The sequence below is a fragment of the Suhomyces tanzawaensis genome (assembly GCF_001661415.1).
Source record: "Suhomyces tanzawaensis NRRL Y-17324 unplaced genomic scaffold CANTAscaffold_7, whole genome shotgun sequence".
In the NCBI taxonomy this organism is placed as follows: domain Eukaryota; kingdom Fungi; phylum Ascomycota; class Pichiomycetes; order Serinales; family Debaryomycetaceae; genus Suhomyces; species Suhomyces tanzawaensis.
This window is the reverse complement of record NW_017963642.1, coordinates 1,045,226-1,053,504: the sequence shown is the minus strand read 5'-3', so window position 1 is coordinate 1,053,504 and position 8,279 is coordinate 1,045,226. Positions and strand designations below refer to the sequence as shown.

Below are 8,279 nucleotides of genomic sequence, written 5' to 3'. Positions count from 1 at the left end.
ATTTATCTTCTGGGAACTCACGAAGCTCGTCAAGGATTAAATCGTCGACGAATAACGGGTTCTCAATAACTGCCACAAATGGGCCTTCATCTTTCTTTTTGGCACGAACACTTGCCTTGAGCTTGGAAAGACGGTAACGGAACATGCTTGAGTAATCGGTTAATTGATTTCGTAGACTTCTTACTTGAGCTTGTTCGATTTTATACTAAAGATAGTATGAAGAAAAGAATCCAAATCTCTAGGAGGGAGAGACAAAATTTATACCTAGTGTACAAAAGGAAAAGTTGCAAGGTGAGAATACGAGTAGATAAACTATTGATTTGCTACAGGCGAATAGAAAATGATAGTACAATGAATACAAATGAGTACTTCTGTTAGGATTTACTGTTAATCGAAGCTCAAACTGCTCTCTGAAGCAGCCAAACTCCTCTTGCAGATCCTTCTAGCTGCTGTTGGCTGCGAAAAATATCACGTGACTATGTTTTTGGAGTGTCAAAGACCCAGTGAACTGATGGAACGCCTTCACCCCTGTGAGATTCTTCATCATGGAACCTTACTCTAAGTTGGGACTGCAATGGTAAAGAAGATATGATATGTGAGTTTTAACTTAAGGAGCCGCGGGCCCAAATCATCCGTGGATAATTGAGTCTGAAGGCAAAACAAGTACTTTCACCTTATAATCAGGCAGCTTGTTGCCACCTTTAATTTTAGCGACCGTGAGTTGCAACAAGGGTATTTAATCATGGATTGGTTTTCCCAAAGTCAAATTTCTTCAACGATCTTCATAATGAGAAATCAGATAGCTTCAGAGTTTCCCACCTTCGATACTCATGAAATCTCATAGGATGGTTGACTATTCTAACTCAAGATATCACCAGCACGCCAGAAATTGTCAACAATTTTCATCGAATCAATTCTTCCCATTAATAAGTAGTTGTCATCTGTAGCATTGTAAGTCGCACAAGAGTGATTAACATGAGTCATCTTTCCATTAATTCCGTCTGCAAATCTAGCTAAGCATTATTACAGAGTGAAAAAGAACATGAAGAACATAGATGTATAAGCATAAAGTAGAAATCTTGAGGCGGAGTAAGGTCCATCTTCAAAGCCATACGGCTCTTTATAGGGAAAAGCAGATCCCAGTTATAACATGGTTCGTATAGAAAATTATAGACCGTTGAACGTAATCGAATTTAATCTGGAAGAAATCTTCTGTGCTCTTTTAGATTCTGATTAAAAGTCTACGATCACCCCACTAACTATGATCTTATTGACTGTAACGAACTTCATTATAGACCAAAACAAATCCTTGTCCATGTCGTCAAAATAATTTGCAACTCATTTGAAATCCTCAATACTACTACTACAGCTGCATTGATCAACGAGGGCTGGTATAAATCACATCGAACTTCATGGTTGTGCTATCTCATTAGAAGAATTAAAAAGTTCAGAGAAATTTAATAATCAGAATGTCACTTTTATCAACTCATCTTCTCTTCTCTTGGTAAGCTCAAAACCTATCACCAACCCATCCGTGTATGTAATGTATAGCAAGAAGCGTGGCAGCTCTTGGGACGGCGAACGGTCACGGATACAAATACCTGCGATGGATCTAAACCCATTGTGGCCAAGAGCAAGGCTGATGGCATTGGGGAATAGGTGTTCCTGGCGCATGCCATACACTCCTCTATGACAACACAAACGCATGATGGTAACCAATCCTTGTTGCGTCACCGCTATGAAAGAACTGAGTTCAGGAATGATGTGAGTAATCGAAATACGGTTGGTGAACTTACTTTCATCATGAGGAATGGGTAAGTCAAAAACCCGCTTGGTTGCAGCATTGCAGAAAAGGGTGTCAGCTTGGAATAAGCCAAGTTTTCGAGTTGTTGATACAGCTAGAAACATTTTGGCTTGCAGATCATACTTTTCTCTGAGGCTGTACAGTTCTGAATTCATGGAGGTTTCCTCTTTGCGATGCTCAAGCCTTTTATAAACCCGCGAAAGACCCTTGTTTACTCTTCTATATTCATCGTCAACCCCAGTGAGCTTTGCTGGCTCAGAAATAGCTTCATGTAGTTGTGAAGGTTCAGCAAGACTGGTGATTCGCGATTCAAAAAACTGCCAGCCAGCTGCAATACCCAAATGACTCGTTTTTACGGGATCGAACACCAAGTCGAGAAGAACCGACTCGTTGTAGATATGTTCAATCTCATCTGTTTCATTAATAGTAGGATCTCCAAAAACTGCCGAGAGAGATTGAACTTCATGGAAAAATTTAGAATGAATTGGCTTTGCTGTCCAGCAGTCCTCTTCCAATAATGTTCTACTGATTACCGGGGGTGTCACAAAAAAAACCCGGTAAAATCTTTCACGATCAAGCCTATCCAAAAGCTCAAGCTCCGAAGGCTCAAGTTGAGCCATTGCAGGATCAATATAGTAAGTTGCTTTTCGGGTAAAATGATTGGCTTCATTGATATTGAGCGGTCCTTCTATTATTTGAAATCTGAATCTAAAGATGATCAATTCTGCTGAGATAGAAGCACACGAGATTTTAACTTCATGAGTATTATTTTTAATTTCATGACTTATGAATGAAACTTCCGGAATGTTGTGTAATACTTGATGGGTTTTGACATGGTAATACTCCTCACTAGATGTATCGTAATATATGAAAGTGACCATCTGCGAATTGTCAGAAGCAGCTATCAAGTTATGAGTAGAGCCCATGCTATCTTTGTATGAAAGGAAATCCAAGCCCCATAGAGATGATTCCATCTTGACCTTAAAGTCAGGATTTATTTTAAGCCCGAAGAACCTGTTATTGTCCTGGTAAAGATCTCCTCCATCTTGCACATGTGACCTTTTCGTCAAGTTAAAACGTTTTATAAAATTAATAATCGTTTCAGTGTACCAAATTAATAGACTCCCATCATCCACGCAAGCTCCTAAGACAGGTCGTCCCGTGAAATTATCGTTGAACTTTAAGAAGTTAATGGTGTGAGGGAATTGAGGCCAAGTTGAAACAAGCCTATCTGATGTAGACGTTGACGCAGGCCTGGTATCGAATCTCAAAACAGGCCTAGTGTTTGGCATCAAAGTTGTTTTGTCAAAATCAAAGAGAACAAGCTCAGAGTTGCAAGCAACCACCAAGAAGTCTTCATTCTCTGAATCAGTTATAACTGTAGAGATATTGTTCTTGTATCTTTTTACCCCTTCGAGAGACAATTTATTTATCTTTAAATGTTTGAGTTCGGTCAGGTCCCTGTAGATTTCACCTGGCGACATTCTGACCATTTTTGAGGGGTCATTTACCTCAACACAACCAAGCTCTGGATTATAGTTATCATAGATGCCTCGATTACCTTCGATTTCCCTTCTAGTTACTGGATCGTACAAATCCCATTTCATGAATGAGGATTCACTATTTAAAGGAAACCCATTTCTAACCTGGTGTCTTCTTTTTTTTAATGGAGTTCTTTCCTTCGAATTGTTTGAATACCTTCTATCGCCGCTCTTATTAAAGAGTTTGTATTCCACATTCGCATCGTTAAGTATCGGTGTAAAATCAAGGTTATCATCGTCGCGTAGAAGATGATCATTCCTGTATTCTTCTTCGGCATGCTGTTTTGAAAGCACTCCATAAATTTCTCCCCTAATGTCGTATCTGTGCTGATAGAACAAATCAGCATCCATGATATCTTCGTCGCGGGTAATTAGGTTGACTTGATTCAGTGCCTCATCTAGAGGACCTGGGTACTCCTCTTCGGATTCTTCATCGCCATCTTCTGTATCCTCCCAAGCTTCCGATCCACCAGAACTTTGGAAAACATGATCAAGATATCTTTCATATTCAATGATGCTAGGTGTCCGTTCTATTGGCCCTTGAGCAATCCTCTCCATGACATCTTCGAAGGTTATGATATTTTCTTCATTCAGCACCACATCAGAAGGGCCATGATACTCCTCTTCGGATTCCTCATTGCTATCTTCTGTGTCTTCCCAAGCTTCCGATCCACCGGAATTGCCATGGAAAGCATTCTCATGACGACTGACAAATTCATTAGCATTTTGCCTCAGTGACATTTGTCTCTGAGCATACCTCTCCATAGCATGCGCCACATCGTTTGGTAAAGCATAGTAGAGATCTTCGCCTGTGATGACTTCATCAAGTGCTCTGCCAAAAGAAGCAGAGTGATTCTCTTCAAATTCTTCATCGCTACCTTCTGTATCCTCCCAGGCTTCTGATCCATCGGAATCACTATGGATAGCATTATCATGCTGACTTTCATTCTCGTTCCGTCTCAGTGATATTAGTCCTTGAACAATCCTCTCCATTGCATTTGTCACATCGCTGGGTAATGCATCATTAAGCAGATCTGCATGGTGATCAGTAGGAGAATCCAGCTGGAAAGACGTCTTCAGTACCCTTTCAACCCCACGATACCTCAAAAATTGAGTGAACTTGGAGGCGGGTGATTGGGTGCCCTTCTTTAATTCCATACTGATTGGTTCGGATCTTCCAGTCTTACACTCTCAAAGTACAGCATATGATGACACCTGCTGACTCTAGTAAAAGTACTATGTCCGTACTCTCTTACGAAGGGGTCTTAGATCACACTCTGCTGCTGGATAGTAAGTGCGGTTTGTATGGAACAAAAATGGTGTGTAAGGATTCGAAATCTTGCGAATCTTGTGAAGTTGTTGAGAATTACGTTGAACGAAAGCATGCCTAACCACGCAGATCATAGTAATTATAGCGCTGGCCTTTCCAAGAGTGAGGTCTTGGAAAGCGTCTTGCTTTCATACGAAGCTTTAAGCTCAGATACTTCAAACTGGGTTGCCAATTTGGCAAACTGTTCTTCATTAGTGTGGCATGCCTACCATTCATTGGGCATCAAGGTAAACTGGGCAGGTTTTTACGTATTGAACAAAGAGGTTGAAGGCGAATTGATATTAGGACCGTTCCACGGAAAAGTGGCTTGCCAAACAATCAAGATTGGCAAGGGCGTATGTGGAGCTGCAGCACAGACGAAAGAAACTCAATTGGTAGCCAACGTACACGAATTTCCAGGTCATATCGCGTGTGACGGCGATACAAACAGCGAGATTGTGGTTCCTTTGGTGAAGGACAATGTCACTTTCGGGGTATTAGATATTGACTGTTTGGAATTAAATGGTTTTGATGCAACGGACAGAGAATACTTGGAGAAGTTAGCACAGCTCATCATACATTCTTGCACTTGGTAACGAGCTTACACTTTACACATATCTTATCGAATAGAATTTCGTAATTATCCTGGATTGCCAGGAACTTCCTCTACTAACAGTTCACGTTCATGTCACAATAAATTTTGAGTAAAAATAAGAGTAAAATCTTTTAGAAGACTGGCGTAGATGAATGTAAGTTGAAACAAAAACCCTTAAAAAGCCAACATATAACTATCAAAACAATAAAGAAGTCGAAATAATAATTAAAACCTCCAAAATACAGAGGATAAAACCGGGAAAACATGAGTCTATGTCAACCCTATTGAATAAATGTCATGATCTATGCATTAAAAGGACGCGGATGATAAGTCATCATAAATTTCGTTTAACAATCACACAGCTAGTTATTCTCAGCTTCAGCTCTTCTTTGCTCTTCCCTCTCTAAGTTGTGATATAACAAGTCCTTAGCCTTTTCCACGGCATGTGTTGAGCCAGAGATCGTGAAAATTCTTTCATCTTTTCCTTCAACTTCTTCAGAAATTCCGATTGTTGCACCACTAACTTTTCTCACGCCTTGGATTCTGGATCCATTCTTACCAATTAAAGCACCGACAATTTCGTTAGGGAAACTGAGTGAAGTAGTTGTAATATTTTGATTCTTTCTGAATGGTGCAGCAGCAGTTTTAGGAATAGGTGCACCAGCTCCAATTCCATTATTGAAGCCATGGCCCCTTGGAATATAATAATTTGTTCCTACTATACTTGAAAAGTCCTCAATAAGGCATCTGGAGATTATTCTTATGGCATCATACAAATCGTCAACTGATCCTTGTAATTCAACTAATCTTTCGTTCGAACCTGGAAGGAAAGATTTGGAGGCGATCATTGAAATATTATATTGAGTTTGAATTTGCTGGATTCTTAAACCTTTTGACCCAATTAAAGTACCCATTTGACTGTTTGGTATTAATAATCTGAGTATGGTAGTTTCATTTTCGATACATGGATTGGCTGATAATTGTTTAAGCGGGAAGAAGTTGTATGTTTCAATCGCTGACTCGCATAAAGCTTGAGCAAAGTAACTGAGTGCTTTAGCACATTCGTCTAAAGTGCCACTGACTGTCAAAATTCTCTCATGAGAACCAGGTTGTAATCTGGAAATGCCTGCTTTGGTGTTGGTTTCTGCTCTGATGGAGTCGATGACCCGACCGTTTTGGCCAATAAGACAACCAGACTCTTTGGCAGACACCAAGACTCTATAGTTTATTAAGGCGGACGCGTTGGTTTTGTCATGTAAGGAAGGTAAACTTGTCGATTGTTCAGAAAGTTCAGATTGAGCAGGAGAGACAGCGTCTGACTCGATGACCCCAGCCTGAATTGATGATGATTCATGAGGACTAGCGTTCTCGCCGATATTGCTTGAGGAAGTAGAAGGAACGTTTAATGATGATTCGATGTCGTTGGAATTGCCACCAACATTAGCTTCAGAAGTGAACTTCGTATCGAATAAGGACTCGGTCATTATGGGTTACTCGTGATAAATGTTTGTGTGCTCAAGAATGGATGATTTTATTGTTGACAATCTATCAGAATTGTAGATTATGGGAAGAACTGAGGGTACAGGTAGTGGGGATTGGCAGGCAACGATTAGGAAGGGAAGCCGAACTCAGGATGTGCAGAAGGAATTGGGACTTGCTGTTGTATTTTGTATGGATTTGAATTGTGTGTGGACGTGAACCAGACGTTAATTGGGTAGGTGCTAAGATCAGGTTTACAGGAAAGCTTGTCAGTGCAGCTGTCATACAATTGAGCGTGTGTCGTTTTGGTCGTCATATTTGAAAATTTTTTCTGACAATTACGTAATTACTTACCTAGCGCACTGGCCATGGTTGCAAGGGGTAGAGATATCAATAGGGCGTGACGCGGTTATTGATCACGTGGAGACAACCACAGCCGTCTTTGCCAACGGATGCCCTGTCCACCGGATGTAAGTTTTGGGATTATTTCATTAGTTATACGTTACCTATGTAGTCCTTAAGACTGATAGTGTGACAGCTTCCCTTTCTTCTAGGAGGCAAAGCTGTCGTACTTTGTGCAAAGTCGCTTGAAGTTATCGGCTGGGGGTCTTCAATGCCCTCTTCGTGACTTATCATGTCAGCGAAGGAGTAATACTCGATGGTATTGGATTGCTCTGCATCCACATCTTCCTCTTGCAAATTGAGTCTGCTGATGGAGGGCGAACGTCTTGTCAGCTCATTCTTCTCATTTAGATCAATTCCCGACTTGTTGTCGTTAGAATCATGGAAATCATGGTCTAAAGATGACATGAGGGAAGCACTAATGATTGAACGGGAACGTGGACGAAAATCGAGGGAGCTTTCACTACGTTGTAGCTTACCTGATGCCCCTCTGCTATTAATTCCAGTGAAGATGTTTGCCTCTGGAGAGGACCCACCGCTGTCGATCTCATCACCGTAACAGTTCAACTTGATGTTTTGGATGTCTACCTTTGGGTCGTTTAGTATCTCCGTGGTTGTATCCAAAATAGGGTTGGTGTAGTTCTCGGTGGTATAATGCGAGGGCGTTTCAGGATTCGTTAGTATCGAGGTAGCATTAGCTTCCAACGAACGCTCGAATATATCGGAGGGAGTCTTACCTGCAATACTACCCACAGAAGATGTACTACTTCCGCCAGGAGAAACGGCTTTGGGGGTCTGTAGTCTGTGCAAGGTTTTCTTGATGAACTTGTGCAATTTGTGATGCTGGTCGTCGGGTTTCCTGGTAGGTGAGTGTAGGGCTGTCTGAGCGTTGACAGGCTTGGCCTCTGTATTCATGGTCGGTGAAGGATTTGATTCTATAGTGGTTTTCATCCCCTGTAGCATGGACTTGCTATCAGGAATTTTTGTAATATATATTAGATTAATGGACCACTAATTTTTTTGGGGCCACTGGCGGATGACATAGTGGGGGCTTAAGCCACTTCCATCATAGCGCTTCTGACACAAAAACGAAAGGACCCGCCTATGTACCAATGGGGAAGGTGGTGGAAACGGATATGTGCTTCTATA

At 41.1% G+C, this 8,279-nt stretch overlaps 5 protein-coding genes across 5 annotated transcripts in view; 1 reads left to right on the top strand and 4 right to left on the bottom strand.

The window, feature by feature from the left end:
- CANTADRAFT_8102 (uncharacterized protein) overlaps positions 1–145 on the bottom strand; it is a gene marked incomplete at both ends in the record, with an annotated part of 1,896 nt that extends 1,751 nt beyond the window's left edge. The window contains one exon of the mRNA XM_020211234.1: positions 22–145. Within this exon, the coding sequence (XP_020062788.1) occupies positions 22–145 (124 nt within the window). The remainder of the gene's footprint in view (positions 1–21) is intronic.
- A 1,319-nt stretch (positions 146–1,464) lies between these two features.
- On the bottom strand, positions 1,465–3,411 carry CANTADRAFT_55544 (uncharacterized protein; the record flags this gene model as incomplete). Its single annotated transcript, XM_020210457.1, has 1 exon — positions 1,465–3,411. One exon carries the CDS (start codon positions 3,409–3,411, stop codon positions 1,465–1,467), a length of 1,947 nt encoding a protein of 648 aa, XP_020062787.1.
- Positions 3,412–4,728: 1,317 nt separating this feature from the next.
- On the top strand, positions 4,729–5,250 carry CANTADRAFT_55784 (L-methionine (R)-S-oxide reductase; the record flags this gene model as incomplete). Its single annotated transcript, XM_020210490.1, has 1 exon — positions 4,729–5,250. The coding sequence occupies one exon, from the start codon at positions 4,729–4,731 to the stop codon at positions 5,248–5,250; it is 522 nt and encodes a 173-aa protein (XP_020062786.1).
- Positions 5,251–5,611: 361 nt separating this feature from the next.
- CANTADRAFT_55996 (uncharacterized protein) lies at positions 5,612–6,733 on the bottom strand (the record flags this gene model as incomplete). Its single annotated transcript, XM_020210523.1, has 1 exon — positions 5,612–6,733. One exon carries the CDS (start codon positions 6,731–6,733, stop codon positions 5,612–5,614), a length of 1,122 nt encoding a protein of 373 aa, XP_020062785.1.
- A 490-nt stretch (positions 6,734–7,223) lies between these two features.
- On the bottom strand, positions 7,224–8,045 carry CANTADRAFT_23765 (uncharacterized protein; the record flags this gene model as incomplete). Its single annotated transcript, XM_020206997.1, has 1 exon — positions 7,224–8,045. The coding sequence occupies one exon, from the start codon at positions 8,043–8,045 to the stop codon at positions 7,224–7,226; it is 822 nt and encodes a 273-aa protein (XP_020062784.1).
- Between the last annotated feature and the right edge of the window lie 234 nt (positions 8,046–8,279).